At 35.5% G+C, this 17,959-nt stretch overlaps 2 protein-coding genes across 11 annotated transcripts in view; one reads left to right on the forward strand and one right to left on the reverse strand.

Moving 5' to 3' along the window:
* LOC143250670 (XK-related protein 4-like) overlaps window positions 1–8,076 on the reverse strand; it is a 31,200-nt gene extending 23,124 nt beyond the window's left edge. Inside the window, exon 1 of the mRNA XM_076501559.1 lies at window positions 7,649–8,076. Within this exon, the coding sequence (XP_076357674.1) occupies window position 7,649 (1 nt within the window). The 5' untranslated portion in view covers window positions 7,650–8,076. The remainder of the gene's footprint in view (window positions 1–7,648) is intronic.
* LOC143250628 (uncharacterized) overlaps window positions 1–17,959 on the forward strand; it is a 113,687-nt gene that overhangs the window by 72,433 nt on the left and 23,295 nt on the right. For all 10 annotated transcript variants that reach the window (XR_013028286.1, XM_076501533.1, XM_076501545.1 and 7 more), the window contains one exon: window positions 7,666–7,738. Coding sequence is in view for 9 of the 10 variants with exons in the window: in XM_076501533.1 (XP_076357648.1) it covers window positions 7,666–7,738 (73 nt within the window). In the remaining variant the exon portion in view is untranslated. The remainder of the gene's footprint in view (window positions 1–7,665; window positions 7,739–17,959) is intronic.

Here is a 17,959-nt window from a genome sequence, read left to right on the forward strand (position 1 = left end):
GGCGCTCTAACCACCAGACCACGCCAGCCAGGTATTGATAATTTGATTATGTTTGTTTATTCTTAAACACAAAGCTGCTATTCTTGCTCTTCCCTTTGCGGATATCGAAACCCAATATTTAGCCTTATAAGTTCTTGGACTTTCCACTGGACCACTAGGTAGCTAATAATATCAAGTTTAATCTCTGGTAGGCGTTGGAAATTTTTAACATTATTCTTCTAATGATATTTGTACGAGAGCGATATATTTTGTTTTCTTACCCTATTGTAAATAATTTATTTAAAGTAACAAAAATAAGCTGTTAAATGTGCAAAAATCATGTAGCTAACACTTTGATTCTTTCACGGTGCAACGACTTTAAACCAAGTAATAACAGCGTTATGTGCACTGTGTTCGGAAAGTCACTGTGCATTTTTGAAAGCATGCGATAACAGCATTCATTCAGTCTATTTCTAGTCAGCAACTGATAGCAATGTTTATAAACAAAATAAGAAGGATCCAGGCCTGTATTGATGCCAACGGGGGTCACTTTTAACATTGTTTATAATTGTCATTCATATTTACCTCCTGTATTTACTTTCCGAACACTCTGTATAAGTACATTAATGAACTCGGAAAACAAAACTTCTTAGTTTTAATAAGTTTACTAAGCGAGAATCCGATAGTTAATTACATTTATCGATTGTATCCATTTTTGGAGTGCTTTCTATATCCTAAGAACATTGTCGTGCATATGTCGCTGTAATATCGTGTTAAATATGTAATCAGCGTGCATAATTTTTGTTTATTGTATTACATACGTCCAAGCTGTCTTAACTTTAAAACAATTATTGTGGTTATATTTCATGAAAAGTTAGGCCTGAACTATTTGTATTTGTGAATATGCGATTATTTATGTGTCCGACAATATATGTATTCATGGCGTGGATGCCATCACATTCATATCTGTCAGTTTTCCTTTTCCTTTCCAGGGCTCAGCGGTAAGTTTCTGAGCTTATATTGTTATTTGTTGTTAAGCACAAAGCTATACAAGGGACTATCTGTGCTCTACTCACCGCAGGTATCGAAACCCAGTTTCAGGCAGTATAATTCCGCTGACATATCACCGTACCACTGGGGGTTTCTGTGCTTGTGACGCTAAACACCTGGTTTCGATTTCTGTTGTGGTCATAACACAAATAGTCCACCGTGTAGCTTTGTGCTTAACAACAAATAAACCCATTCATATCAGAAGCAAATAATTTCCGACAGAACTTGTCGGTGTACATCAATATGTACACCTGTTATTCTTCATCCTAATTTCGCAAAATTGTAAAACTCAGCCTTTATAATTTACGTCTTTAATAATCGGTTTATGGTCTGAAAGCCGGTCATGAAATGAACATTATGGATCTCCAGGTGTGGAGAAGATGAACTGATTTGCATTCCTGAACGTATCGAGCGTGGTCCTGTGGGTTAACGTGCTGGTCTGTGAAACACAAGTCCATTATTTCATGTACCGTTGGCCCGGCATGGCCAGGTTGTAAAGGCGCTTGACTCGTAATCTGAGGGTCGCGGGTTCGAATACCCGTCGCACCAAACACGCTCGCCCTTTCAGCCGTGGAGGCGTTATAATATTACGGCCAATCCCACTGTTCGTTGGTAAAAGAGTAGCCCAAAGGTTGGCGGTGGGTGGTGATGACCAGCTGCTTCCCTCTAGTCTTATGCTGCTAAATTAGGGACGGTTAACGCAGATAGCCCTCTTGTAGCCTTTGTGTGAAATTCAAAACAAACACACACAAAAAACTTTAACCATTTGTATAGATACTCAAAGTTAATAATAATAATAATATTTTAGGTAATTTTAATTACCTAACTTACAGGTAGAATAGAAAGAAAAAATCATTGTGCAAAGAAAAGCAAAATGTGGGATGATTTTTTTTTATTTTGATTGGTTGTTAAGAATTTATGTATATATATGTATGACTCATTGTATGCAATAGAGTTATTTCAAACTATTAAAAATAAACGGTTTAAACCTATTAGATCTCCCTATCTTGATGGCTTACAACGTGGTTTGATCCTTATGGTAGAGGCGGCACACATAGTCCATTGTTGTGTTTTGTTCTTAACAACAAAACAGAAACATTTAAATTTATTGTTTTTATCTTTTATCAAGAGAATCTGTTCAATGTGTGTGAATAATATTTTTTATACAGTGTCTGAACAATCTGAGCAGAAATCTGAACTTTCTAAACTATCGGGTGTGTTTTTCAGTTCCTTTTGTTCGCTATTGTTGCGTTTGTGTGCACTTTTGCGAATAAATATTTTTGTTTAGTTTTCCAGTTCAGAGAATTTGATGAATCTTGTTTGTACATCTGTTTCTTTGCAACCAACAGGCACATAAACTTGTGTCTCAAGAACGAAATATATGCAGAAACCATACATTTACTCTTAAGAAATAGATGTTGAAATTTAATTAAAGCCAATGAAACTACCACTTTTCTGGCACTGGTACTCGGGGTTATCTGTAGTGAGTAATAGACATATTTACTTAAGAGTTCTGAAGCGTGGAGACACACTGAAGTGATTGAAATAAAAAGCCTTAGGAACGTCTTGGTAAAGAATACAATCCTTTGGGATTAAATTGAAAAGTAACACTGGACTGGAACAAATTCCAGAGAATATTATTAACTTAAAATAATAAAATTTAAAGTGTAAACTTCTATTGTTTGACTTTTAAATCTACCTATCGGTAAGTCTACGGACGTACAACGTTAAAATTCTGGGTTCGGTTCCCCTTGATGGGCAAAGCGTTGATAGCCCATTAGCTGGCTTTGTGCCTAAACAAACACAAACCTAGGTAAATGATGAGTCAGTTCATAGACAGTTCTGATTATACGGTACACTTAAGTTGGTGTAAGATCAGTAAAGTAGAGGCTATTTGTTAAGCTATACGCGACTAGTATTTAATATAGGGTTTTAAAATGAATTCTTCATGGATATCTGTACTTGGTAAAACCCAATGTACTTTATACATTCATTGTGTGTGTGCTATATCACATCATTGTAATATGTATTTATGAATACATAAATGTATTCGAGAGTTTTAGTTAAGAGTATGCTAAACTTATTATTGACAATAATAAGTGCCATTATTCGAATGGCACTGAAAACAAGATACAGTGTTTTTATTTTTGTAATTGTCGCGCAGCCTTACTGATGTGACCAAAAATTAAAGACAAAATTTGTAAGAAAAAAACATTAGATTAAATGATATATTTATTATTTCTTTACTTATTAATCTTTAAAAAGCGAGGACGTGGTAGTTCGAAATCTCCACAATGCACTTCATCAGCTGTACCACATCAAAATATGAAACATTGAGTCATCTGAAAATTACTCTTGAATACCATTCCAAAAATCGTTATGTAGTTAATTATGTGAACACATTTTACTTGTGCTATTGTGAGACTGCGAAACTGTTTCGGTGCAGTTTTCTCGTCTCACCAGCTAAGGAAGCGTATACATATTTCGGTTGCAGGTTTTATAATTTGCTGATTTCGTGATTATTTCAACTTTATTATGGATCCCGTATAAATGCGTAACAGTACTATCTGGTTCGCATCCCGGTCGCGCCAAACATGCTCGCCCTTTCAGCCGTGGGGGCGTTATAATGTGACGGTCAATCCCACTATTCGTTGGTAAAAGAGTAGCCCAAGAGTTGGCGGTGGGTAGTGATGACTAGCTGCCTTCCCTCTAGTCTTACACTGCTAAATTAGGGACGGCTAGCACAGATAGCCCTCGAGTAGCTTTATACAAAATTCCAAAACAAACAAACAAACAGTACTAACTATTACCTGCAGGTGGAGGTTTGTTACGAAAGTCCAGACTGCTAGCGCTTTTCATCTGTTAAAATATGAACAATCAGATAAATAAACGACAATGCATAGTGGGAATGTTATGGACAGGCTGTAAAACAACTAATTGATACACTAATTGGCCTGGGTGTGACCTAGCAGTTAGCGTGCCGGATTGTAAATATGAGGATTCACGATTCGCGTCCTACTGCTGCAAAGTCGTGCCACCGGTTGGAACAACTTGTGCGTTATGGGAGTAAAGGTCAAACCCCACTATTCTATTAAAGTAGCTCAAGAGTTGACTGTAGGGTGCTAACATTATAACTGCATTCTCTCAAGTTTATCAGCTCTTAATTAGGGACGGCTATTGCAGTTAGACAGTCCTTGTGTAGCTTTTAGCGAATATCCAAAAACAACAACAAACAAACGATACACTAGATATCCAGGACAGCGCGTGAGAGGTAAAAACACCATGTAAAGTGATCGTTGTCTGTAAACGTGCCTGGTAAAAAAAATGCCAGTAACCCGATGGACTCAATGTGGACATCAACACAGAAACTGAAGTGATTATTTGGAACTAAATTGTTAGGAACAATTTCGTAAGTCTAACTCAAGTCACGAAGATCTGCTAAAGCCCCACAATTGACCATAAAGCACTCTTGAACTACTATGGAGGTTACCAGAACTGGTGGTAATGCTGTTGGGCAACTATATACTCTTCACGTATAAATTCAGGCATAATATCATTACCAGTGTATCAGCAGTGATGTATTTCAACACTTGTGTTATGATTTATATTTTAATTACATGACCCACGGTTCTGTCATTGGAATATTTTCCTCTTCTTCTATTTTCAGAGAAGAGGGTCTAATATGAAAGTAATGATGATAGATGGATAAGTTTTACATGGTACAATATGTTTAACATAATATTTACTGAGTACAAAATCAAGGTGTTTTTTTTTTAAACTCTGTATATGACACTCAAGAAACATCGAACTCGTATGATTATACCAGTTTCTTGTAAATTATTTATGAAAGATAGGACAAACATTTGGTTTTACCAAAATAATATGATCGTTTTAAACAATTTATTTTATTTTAATAAGTAGTAATAAAGGTTCTAGAACGTTCCTGTGTACCTTCGATCGAAATTATTGTAAAAATGGATTTGTCAAATTGATCGAATCTCTCTCGTTTCTCTGGTCGTTGAGTCTGCCAGTCAATACATATTGTAAACAAACGTAGTTTTGATCAGTGTGTACGTTTTATCGCATAGATAACACAATAATAAGTGTTATGAAAGGAGCACATATCTTTCGAATGTCAATTATTTCAAGTTTTTATTATATATTGCTGGTACTTGGATGTTTTCTGGTTGTGTGTATGTGCACATTTAGAAAATATATTTAAATGGGACTTCGTTGAATATGTTTATAGTTTAGTAAATGGTGAGCGCAACTCTCATTGTTATATGTCTAAGACAAGTTCAAACAGATTAATCGTGATGTAAAGAAAAATTCGTCATTTTGAAACATTCATTAAAGAGGCTACAATTCAAAAAGACGAAGGTATTTATTTTTGTAGTGATTATTCGTATGTTACCAGTTCCTACAAGGTCTTTAGGTTTCCACATGTTGTTTAGTTCAACTTTATTAGTGCGTGTATGTCTAAATAGACGTTATATTCTGGTTTAAGTTAAGGTAGCAGTAAAATATTTTACTCTTTCGTTTTAAAGCTATAATTTTATATAGCACATATAGTGTAAGCTGTCGTATTAAATAAAACTAGAAAACTCAATTATTGTACCTATATTGCTTGGAACGACACCTAACTGAGGAGTTTTGTTTCAGAATTTACGTAAAACTGTATATATTAGGGTTACCGGCTAGTGCTTTCCTAATTTTTGGTTGATAGACTAAGAAAGGAAAGTGTTCACTGATCCCAACACGTGGGCTGCTCCTCTGCGATGGAACAGTGTGATTTGACCGCCAATCTATTTGTACTCCCACGACATAAAAAATACGGATTTAAAGTCATTGCATGCTAATCACACCAGAATATTCTTAGAACTGATAGCGCCAAGGAACTGCTATAACGTGTACCTTAAGCCTGCATAACTGTTTCAAATACTGATGTGTATATTTTAGGTAAAATGCTTGAATCATTAAACGTGTGTTCTCGGGAACATGATTGAATATCTTTTTAGTCATGTTAAAACGATGCCCGTCTTCATACATTACAGGAAATTCCGTTAGGTCAGAATGATATACATGTGGATACGTATGTGTGAACTAAGAATAAGGTTCTTAGCTGAGTTTTAAGAAGCGATCGAATTGAGGACTAGCACACATCCGATAGTTGAAAATAAGTGTTTCTTGTAATAAGATGAATGTTATATATGTTTAGTTAGTCTGTTTTTGTTTTATCTTAACAATATCAGGTTTGTTGCCTTGTGCAGCCATAAAGAGATTCAAGGGACATATCTTATATACACGCGTTTTAAACAGTGTTCCCGCCAAAAATGTATGTGTAGAAATTGAAGATTTCGCGAAAAAGAAGGCAAACTTGTAAAGAAGTTTATGTAACTTTAGTTTTTAACATGTTATAATCATACTGGAACGGATCATGAAGAGAACACCTAACACTTTGTCATACTCTTTCTGGAATTGATCATGAATAGAACACCTAACATTCTGTAATACTCTTTCTGGAACTGATCATGAATAGAACACCGAATAATATGTCATACTCTTTCTGGAACTGATCATGAACAGAACACCTAACATTCTGTAATACTCTTTCTGGAACTGATCATGAACAGCACACCTAACATTCTGTCATACTCTTTCTGGAACTGAGCAGGAAGAAAATATTTAAATTTGTTTTATATTTATGCTAGAACTAATCAAGAGAGTATCTAACAGTATTCAACTAAGTTTAACTATGAATACGAGACTCTTATTATTTCTTGCCAGAACGCTCCCTATAACATTAAATATTTTACACAGATGAGAAGTTAGTTTTAAAATGTTTAATTAAGCATTACGTAATTACTTTTATTGTTGTCTGTACACAAGTACTGATATTTATGCATAGTGAAGACTGATTATTCGTATGAGTAACCTAATAAATGTACAAAATATATATATATTTTCTGAATATATAATTGTCATGCTTCTGCCAAAAAGAATCATTATTGTCTTACAAAATCAAATACAGTTTGTAAACCATCTCGATTATATTGTTTAATTTTTATTTATCTTGTATAGTTGTCAAAGGAGGTTGAAATTAATAGGAACAGTTTATCTGTTACATTATACAATCATAAATGGCACAATTATACCGTTATTTAAAATATTTAAGTTTATAATTTTTTTAATGAAATGAATTTCGTCGCATACTACAAAACTGCCTCTCTAGCACAGATGAGACGCTAAAACGTAGAAAAGTTTGACTGTTCAAAACTCTTAATCTCCACTATGTAAGTATACGAATTTCGTAGCATGCTACAAAACTATCCTTTGGTAACGAGGGCTACCAAAATCCCAGGAAGTCTAGATGTTAACTATTAATCCAAACTACGTTAATATACGTGCGACACCTTTAAATGTAGTTGTAATTTACATCAAATTATTATATGAAAATGATATAAAATTATGAGTACAGATATGTAAAATGTAAGAAAATGATGCATGCCATTTTTATATTGTTTTGTCACTTCACAACGTACGTAGTAAAATAAAGTTTTAGTGTTAAAACTACGATAATGCTTTTTTGAAGAGGTTAAAGTGAATTTTCTAAACTTACTTGTGACAATTCTTTAGGTATGCTGATGTTTCCTCTGTGGTAGAACTGTGGCAGTCGCTCGGCCTGTCGGGAGGCATGCAGTTTCTCAAGGTAAGACACTTGTCACATCAAATTTCTTTTCTTGTTTTTTTTTTCAGTTCGCATGCTGTTTTCAACTAGTCGGTGTAAGTTTTATTTTCAAAACTTTTGTAAGCGTGCCAAAGAGGACAGGCTACCGCTTTCAAGCCGTCTAAAAAATTCATTCGCGTGCGTACACTCTTCCAAAGCCAGTATTTACTTCGGCACGTTCCAATAAAGCAAGCGAAGCTGTCACAGCTGAATCAGGTGCCCTCGGCCGTCAAGCTGCTTCACCTCACTAAGTTCAAGGCGTTCTCCCCCTGTTCATTCTTGTGTGCAAGAGAGAAAAGGCAGGCTGCTTGGCATTACAGACGAACGAAATCGACGGCTGGCTATTGATTTTTCTTCAATCCATTCACGAAACAGCAGCCGATCTGCATCAAAACGTGTTTCACAGTGCATTTTTTTCTTCTTCTCACAGAATACAGTTCACATAAATCTTTAAAGGTCGAAGCTAAATCTCCAATAATTTAATTAACTACTCTCTAAGTAAGAGCTGAGAAATAAATTAAAATATCCTTAAATATTTCGATTTTTTATTTTTAGATTATTTTTTATAGATTTTTTTTTTGTATAAAAGGAAATAATTGGATAAAAATTTAATTTCAAAGTAGGCTATTGCGTATTTTTAAATAACTACACACACTGTATCAGCATAACTTACGTTTATGTGTTTATCAAAGGGTTTTTAATTTAACTTACATTGACTGATATTCGTCTTATCTTAGTAAAAGTCTAAGAAGACCATGCGTAATTAAAGATAGTTTTTATTATCTTCAGGCTTAGCTATTTTTATTTTTATTTCTGTATTCACAAATTTTCTTATTATATTCATATAAGAAAAAAAAAAGTCTCGAAGCAGTGATTGTGATACAGTTAAACAGATTAGTTTCTTTTTCACAGTTAGTTTGAAAGTAACCTAGTGGTTAGCGTGAAAATAGGTTATTCCTGGTTTGCACAAAATCTCACAACATACTTTGTAGTCCTGGGTACTATCAAGTCTCACAATATCTGGCGGTAGATGTTATTGTTTTCTTTCTGTTATTTCAAATAAAAGTTGGAGATGATTAGCGCGAATATCCGAAACAAAGTTTTTAACAAATACAATGAGTACAATTATAATGTTCAATATTTCATACTTTCAACAACAACGAACAAATTGGTAGTATTACGCCTGTGCATAATTAGCTAGAAATAGTGCATTGTTATATCTACATAGTTTTTACACGTTTTGAAACTTAATACATCTAAAGTTATCCTTATTGTTTCCCCAAATAACTTTTGTAGGACGGTGTAGTTCTTTGTTGAAAAATATTACAGATATATGAATTATTTTATAGACCAAGACAATAATTTTGTATGAGTTACTTTTAAAATATTTATATCCAGTTAGGTTTGGTTTGTTTTGAATTTCGCGCAAAACTATACAAAGGCTATCTGCGTTAGCCGTCCCTTATTTAGCAGTGTAAGATTAGAGAGAAAGCAACTAGCTATCACCACCCACCGCTAACTCTTGGGCTACTCTTTTACCAACGAATAGTGGGATTGACCGTAAATTATAACGCCCCCACGGCTAAAAGGACGGGCATGTTTGGTGTGACGATATATCCAATTAGTACAACATGATTTCACACCTTTGATATCTCTAATACCAAACAGCTTATAACAACAGGAAACTGTGTAACATTTGTCTTATTTAATTTATTGCGATTACGAATTTTAGCGCCTGTTGGTTATAGCGCTGGACTCACTATCTCCAGGTCATGGGATCGAAACCCGTCTCTCAACATTCTCGCTCTTTCAGCCGTGGATTGGTGGTGGATGGTGTTGTTTGTTTTTGAATTTCGCACAAAGCTACTCGATGGCTATCTGTGCTAGCCGTCCCTAATTTAGCAGTGTAAGACTAGAGGGAAGGCAGCTAGTCATCACCACCCACCGCCAACTCTTGGGCTACTCTTTTACCAACGAATAGTGGGATTGACCGTCACATTATAACGCCCCCACGGCTGAAAGGGCGAGCATGTTTGGCGCGACGGGGATGCGAACCCGCGACCCTCAAATTATGAGTCGCACGCCTTAACACGCTTGGCCGTGCCGGGCCCGGATGGTGTTGAACAGCCGCCTTCTCTCTAGTGTATCACTTTAAAATTAGGGACGGCTAACGCACGTAGCTCTCGAGTAGTTCTGAGTAAATTTACTAAATATACAAACGAATTCCAACCAAAGATCAGTCCTGTGGTTCCAGTATGTGTAAATATACTTACGAATATGTACATACTGCTAAATCAGTTTACAAAATTACTAAATAGATCAACGGTTTGAGCTGTGTTTGTCTGTGTATCATAATATAAGTAGATATTCACATATACTAGAAATTAACATTTAATTTGTTTGTTTTTGAATTTCGCTCAAAGCTACTCGAGGGCTATCTGCGCTAGCCTTCCCTAATTTAGTAGTGTAAGACTAGAGGGAAGGCAGCTAGTCATCACCACCCACCCCCAACTCTTGAGCAACTCTTTTACCAACGAATAGTTAGATTAACCGTAACATTATAACGCCCTCACGGCTGAAAGGGCGAGCATGTTTGGTGCGACGGGGATTCGAACCCGCTACCCTTAATTTAATTTAATACTTGTATTATTATTTTGGGCTTCTAAACAACAGGGTTAGTCTGTGTTGTTACTAACTGCTCGTTTATAAATGTATTGAGAAAAAGTTTCTGTGTAGAGTCAAAGACAACCGCTAGGTGAAATCTAGGACGCAGGTGTTAGTGGACGTCTCTAAATGTTTACCTTTCGCCACTACAGTAATGTATATCTGTGATAGCTTGAGCCCAAGAGGTTTATGTATACAGTTATAGCGTCTTTAATCGGAATAACCTATATTTACTTTAGTTTAAGGTGAACTACAGATCTTGCATGAATAATCTAGGTCGATGACGAGACACATCCAGAATCTTAATGAGCTCATCAATGATAAAAAAAACGACAATTCATTTCCTGTCTATAAAAAGAATTAGGAAAGAATCGAATAAAGAACATAGAAGAAATCATTTAAATTTGATTGATTTTTGCAGTTTTTTTAATAAAATAAGACGCACTTAAATTTTGAAGAAATACCAATAATATTTATTTCAAGCCCAGTCGAAGACATGTCGCAATATCACCATGTTTTTGGTGGGCTGATAGAATACTGTCGTCAGAAAACGAGTTATTATAAAATATACATTTCCTTTTAACCGATACTTCAAGAGGGTCTGAACTGAATGAACTGCCAGAACTTTAACTTGTTAAAGTTATTTTCATTAAAATGGGTTTGAAGCTCTTTAATTATAGCTTCCATGTAAGTACTGTACTGTACTTTCAGTCTGATACGTTACAATTTAACTGTCATCTTATATGTTGTATCTAACTCGCTCATAATTTCCATTTGTACTTGAGAGTTATGTATTTAGCAAGTCCATAGCCTGTACTAGTTGAACTACAGATTTAATCATTTGGTGGCATCAAAACACAAAGTACTATGCCGTGCAGTCAAAACAACCTGCAGGATTTTTTTTTTTTTTTTGAATTTCGCACAAAGCTACTCGAGGGCTATCTGTGCTAGCCGTCCCTAATTTAGCAGTGTAAGACTAGAGGGAAGGCAGCTAGTCATCACCACCCACCGCCAACTCTTGGGCTACTCTTTTACCAACTAATAGTGGGATTGACCGTAACATTATACGCCCCCACGGCTGGGAGGGCGAGCATGTTTAGCGCGACGCCGGCACGAACCTGCGACCCTCGGATTACGAGTTGCACGCCTAACGCGCTTGGCCATGCCGGGCCCAACCTGCAGCACACACTACCTTATTAACAGGAGTGATAGTTAATAGTTTTATCGATTTTCTACTTGCTGTAGCTCGGACTGTGGTAATCCAAACTATCACGCTTTCAGTGGATGTACTTTATGCAAAAAGCCACGAGAAATATCGGTCGGAAATTTTTACTACAACATCACCTAAGAGTAAAATTAAATCGTTTTTAGTTTTTATCATCTGGGCTAAAGACGACTGATTTAGAAAGAAAAACTCTAGGGTGAAGAGACATAGAGGTATATGAGTATTGGTTAAGCCAAGAAAACTAGCAGTTTCTCGCTCAAGCTTTCAAAAGAATCACACGGATAAACAGTTACTATTCATTGCCAACTTCTAAGCACAATTTTGCTAATATTTATAAAAATATCCTGATTAAAAAACGTTTCGCGTAACGTGATAGTATCTAAAGCAAGTAGGGTAAATAATGATGTTTAAAACGGCCATACCGAGTGCACATGGGTGATAACAAGAAACTATTAGTCTAAATTCCATGGCGTTACTTTATAGGAAGTTATTCACACTGTTTTAGAGAGTGAAAGCTTCCACTTTTTTTTTTTTTTAAGAATCTGGTTGGTTCTACAAAATATAGGTCTGTTCCGAATAATAGAGTTGCGATCCTAAAGCTAATATTGGTTGCTATCGAGTGTCGCTTTCTTACTTGCTGTGGTTTATTTGTGTGTCTTGACAAAAAGTCGTGATATTTAATCAAAAACACCTTAGGTGTAAGAAATGAGTATGGCCAAAAAAAAAATCATACCCCAAATTTAACAAAAAACACGGCCTATCTTGCTAGTGAATGATTATTTGCTGTAAATTTATTAGCAATGCTATAAGTGTAGCTGCCAGTTTGGCCTCCAATTTTGATGTCGTTCCTTTAAGTTGCACACTCAGTCCTTTTTTTTTTAGCCACACTTTTTTTTCACACCAAAGGTGTTTTTGACTATATTGTTATATCTAAATATATGTTATGGCTGTCGTGCTACGGATTGACAACCATTAGTGCCCAATCCTCGCAGGTATCGTACTAATGTCTAACTGTGGATTTGTGATTCATGATCCTTTGCCGCAAAAAACACGATCCGTACGTTTGTGTACTTGTGGGTGTGCTATGAATAGTAGAACTTGATAAAACAAGAGTAGCCCAAGTTTTAGCGGTGAGTGCTTTAGAATAACGCCTTTCATTTAGTCTGTTAGTTCAAAATTAGGAAAGATTGACGTAACTATTTTGATTACTACAATAAGTAAACAATCAATTGAATTGGTTTTATTATCATATCTACTCACAATAAACTGATGATGTGTTGTAACTAAGCGTATTTATTATAGTTTGTAACACGTTTTAGGATAGTACATTTGACAGCTTGAAATTTGACCAAAATTTTGAAACAAACAAACAAAAGCCCTCTAAACTTTACCTCAGAGGCGACATCATCATTGAAAAACACAATGTTCAGATATCCTCTATGATCGTTTTGCATTACCATTACGGACTGACAGTCGTGTAGTTTGTTTGGAACCATAGAGTGAGATAAAAAAATTGAAGTGTGCTGATGGTACTGAAACGCCCAATCGGAGCGAGAAGAAACTTATATTTAGAGTGAAGCCAGTTAATATTTATCATGTGAACAATTAAACTTAACTGTGCATTTAAGAAATGCAACACTGAATCGAAGAGAGAAATTTACGATTATTTTGTTTGTATACGTGATTTTCTAGTTTCCTAATGCTTATTAAATCTTCTAGTGATGTAATTGCCAGGAGACATTTCGAAGGTCTTAAACCTGAATATCATTACAAAGTTTTTACGGATGACATTAAAAAACATGAAATATGTTGTCAAATCTGTGGTCATTTTCATTATCCCACGGTAGGCGTTTTCTAAGCTTACCATCAGATACATTTTACAATACTCTCACACTTCTGATTTCATAGTGAACTAAGTAAACAATCATTTGAATTCCTGTGTTGTTCTTGTGCATGCAGTGATGTGTTTAAGCTGGTTATGACCAATGCCCGTGATACTTAAATTCCGTACACTTTATTACAATCTACACCAAAGCTGAAATCTCATGGTGATCATGATTTGAATACTGTTATCAATTGGAAGAAACGTGTTGGAGTACACGATTCACAATGACAAAGATTGTAACATAAGACTATTACTTTTTATACCATCATGTTAAAGATGAGTCACGAAGTCTGAAATTGTAATATATTGTTATTTGTTAAAAGGAAATAAAACAAAAGTCAGTGTGGGTTTTCTCCAACAGAATTAAACAGGTGAATGACCATATTGATATAGACCAATTATGTTATCCAGAACTTTAACATACAGTAATGCAGTTACACTGTGTTAAAGTTTGAAAACTCAAAAATTTATCAATCTGATGTAAGAAGGTAGAAAATGATAATTCACACAATGAAGTTCTGTTTTCTTTAACTCCTTAGAATTCCTCCTTTTACAAACTTTTTCTCTCGTTTTAATTTCATTATTTCTCCACATGTAAACTTTCAATTCCCCATACAAACGTGTAACCACTTATCTGTGTTTCCATATAACACGTTTTCACGTTTTCTGGAACAACACAAAACTTCTTTGCTTTATGCTTTCTCAAATTATTTGACAATTTCAAAAGAAAATAGCGTTCTTCTGCAGTTTGTAATTTATGTTGTTTCCCAAAACTATCAGATTGAACACTATCTTGCGCAGTCGTTTTCCACATCTTTCATCTCAGTTTACAGCCCTAAAGCTGTGCCGAACATCTGTAAAATAAAGTAAAAAGTGTGAGGACTTGTACGAATTCCAGGATTACCGGATCAGGTCCAAATAACCCTACTGAGTAAATTTACAAAAGCAGTTCCTTGCAGTTTTCTTTATTATAATTAAAAAAGTTTTGTATATTAACTTCTTTAATTTTCTGCTTGAGAAGGTCTAAATTTTCGTGCTATTTTGTATAATTACAAGACGAACGCCGTAGTTAAGCTGCCAAGCTTAGAAACCCAGACCAGAGTTAACGCTACATAAACTGGTAAATTACATTATTTATATCGATGTCTTAAAATTATTATTAAAACCAGAGTACGTCCTTGAATTTAAGATCATCAGAGCACAAACGTTAAAAATCCTAAATCTTGTTTATGTATACACACAAACACACACTTGATATTGAATACACTGTGTTTTAGGGGCTTGTAGTAGTAGTAATATGTGGAAACGTATTATAGGGTCTTTGTTTGTTTTAAAATTTCGAGCAAAGCTATTCGAGGGCTATCTGCGCTAGTCGTCCCTAATTTAGCAGTGTAAGACTAGAGGGGAATGGAGCTAGTCATCACCATGCACTGCCAATTCTTGGACAACTCTTTTACCAACGAATAGTGGGATTGACCGTCATGTTATAACGTCCCCACGACTGAAAGGGCGAGCATGTTTAGTGCGACGGAGATGCAAACCCGCGACCCTCAGATTACGAGTCTCACGCCTTCACCCACCTGGCCATGCCGGGCCATTTTTAGGGCCAGCGCTCAGACTTTATTTGTAAGTTGTGAAAGTATAGGGTCAGCGTTTAGACTTTATTTGTAAGTTGTGAAAGATGGCCTATAAAAGTCCTTAGATAATTGAAGTTTATTTTTACAGTTTGTTTGTAGGTAAAAACAAAGCTACATTATGGGCTATCTGTGCTCTGCGCACCATGTGTATGGAAACCAGTGTGCTACTGGGGGACTCTTACAGAATATTCAGTCACGCCGTGATATCTTAAACCATAATAATAGATTAAAAATCATGTGTTTCTTGTATGGAAAGACTGAAGATACAATGTAACGGTCAATCCCACCATTCGTTGGTAAAAGAGCAGTCCAAGAGTTGGCGGTGGGTGATGATGACTAGCTGCCTTCCCTCTAGTCTTATACTGCTAAATTAGGGACGGCTAGCGCAGATAACCCTCGAGTAGCTTTGCGCGAAATCCAAAAACAAACAAATAAACTACTAAAATAATTTACTATTTATACTTTTATATGTAATAATATAAAAGAACACTTCCAACTGCTATATAGAAAGTAAATTACGTGAACACACTACTTCAGCACAGAGAATTGTTTGTTGTTCTTAAGCGCAAAACTACACGCTGGGCTATCTGTGCTCTGCCCCATGCAGTTATCGAAACCTGATTTTCAGTGCTACAAGCTCTTAGACTTACGACTGAGCCACGGGGGATATGTATTGTTTTTTCGTTTTTTGATTTTCGCGTAAAGCTTCACGAGAGCTGTCTACGCTAGCCGTCCATAATTTAGCACTGTAAGGCTAAAATGGCGAGATATTTGATGCGACAGGGATTCGAACCCGCTATCATCAGATTACGAGTTGAGCGCCTTAACCCACCTGGCCATGCTGGGCGCGATTGTATTGTGAATATTGTAATATGTAGCTAAGTTAGTTTTTCTTAATATTCAGTTTGATGGTAATACTTTTTACTATCGATTTTTAGAACATATATTTAATATTTTAAAGTTGGGATTTTCATACAATTCATAATCATACACTTTACAGTGCTATGATTTTTAAAATCCTTTTTAAAAATACACTTATCAGTCGCTTTCACGAACGCTTATAGATGAACAGGAAAAAATTAATTCGATAAAATATTGATTTAAATGTAGACCATTTGGTCAAGATAAAAGCTGGTTGGAACCACCTATTAGCTCCACCTTCCTGGTATTCAAGCTTGTGGGAATATTGTGTTATACATTAATTCAATTAAAGCTCTGGTATCGCATATAGCCTAGTTGCTTTGCGCCATAAAACACCAAACCAACCTAGTTCTAGCATAAATGTCCTTCTAACTGTTCTAAGAATTCTATGTTGCTAATCAGCTAATCTGATGTGACGTATGTGGTAATATAGACTTACAAAGAACCTCTATAGAAAAATCACTTTAATATGCGCTGCCCTGCACGTAGTAAATGAATTGACTTTGTTCATTTTATTTGAACCACGTAGAACGATTTTTTTTATCAAGACATAATGTTAGAAAAATTAGGATGTAAGTGGTTGCTAAGTTTCTGAATTTTTCTTTCACTGTTTTACAACTAATTTGCTATAATGTATTAGAAAGTACTCTTTAGTATACATGCATAAACCAGCCTTATGTGTCATCTGGGACGAGAACTGCCATCTGGTTGTTAATATGGCACATGCTTTAAAGAGTAAATCTCACGCACTGTGTAGTTTGAGAACTTCCGTGTCAATATGTACATCTAGCACAGCGTGACAAAGGGATATTGGATTATACTTGAAGATATGCCAAACGAAATGCATGATGTTCCTTCTTTTCTTCGATGTAGAATATTCAGATATATTTAGAAATAAATTCGGTCTTTATTGTTTTAATGTAACCTACACTGCGCAGAAAGCGAACGTTTTACTATTGATGAGAGTTTCTTGTTGTCAGGGTAACGTTCATAGCTTATTTTTCGAAAAAAGAAATAAAATATATTATAATTTTGCTCATTGCACTCGAGTTACATTCTAACTTCGTGGTTGGACCTATTTCTTGATTTGTCTTTGGAAATACGGAAAAACTCATTTAAGACGCATGCAAGCAATCACATTGTATCTATCCAAATTATTATAATGCACGCTAAAACGTCATGAAACTATAACATTTTGACAGTAATGTGCACGATAGTATTCTCACGCAAACAGTATTTTTACGTACACTCAACTTGGTTTATTTGTTTTTGAATTTCGCGCAAAGGTATATGAGGGCTATATGCGCTAGCCGTCCCTAATTTAGCATTGTAAGACTAGAGGGAAGGCAGCTAGTCATCACCGCCCACCGCAAACTCTTGGGCTACTCTTTTACCAATGAATAGTGGGATTGACCTTCATATTGTAACGCCCCCATGGCTGAAAGGACGAGCATGTTTAATGAGACGGGATTCGAACCCGCGACCCTCAGATTACGAGTCGAGCGTCTTAACCATCTGGCCATGCCGAACATATAGACTAACTATACCAAAACGTGTAGAATTATTCGTTAGTTTGTAGGAAGTCCATACAGAAAAAACAAACAAAGAAAATACAGCTATGATCTCAAAACAAGAAATACTGAAAGAACAAAAATATCTACAAGCTAAAATTTAAAATATGATTAATAATGGAGAACAACTGGTGTGTGTGTGTCTATATTTTTCATATATACTCTTCAAAAAAAGAAACGCAAAAGGGATATTTTTTTTTATTTTAAAGAGAAATATATGTAATAACGTTACAAGCTCAGAGTATGTGATTTTACACGTGTTAAGGCACTGATTGTCAGACCAAAATGACAATAAAAGTT

Source organism: Tachypleus tridentatus, chromosome 1, assembly GCF_004210375.1.
Source record: "Tachypleus tridentatus isolate NWPU-2018 chromosome 1, ASM421037v1, whole genome shotgun sequence".
NCBI classification, from domain to species: Eukaryota; Metazoa; Arthropoda; class Merostomata; order Xiphosura; family Limulidae; genus Tachypleus; species Tachypleus tridentatus.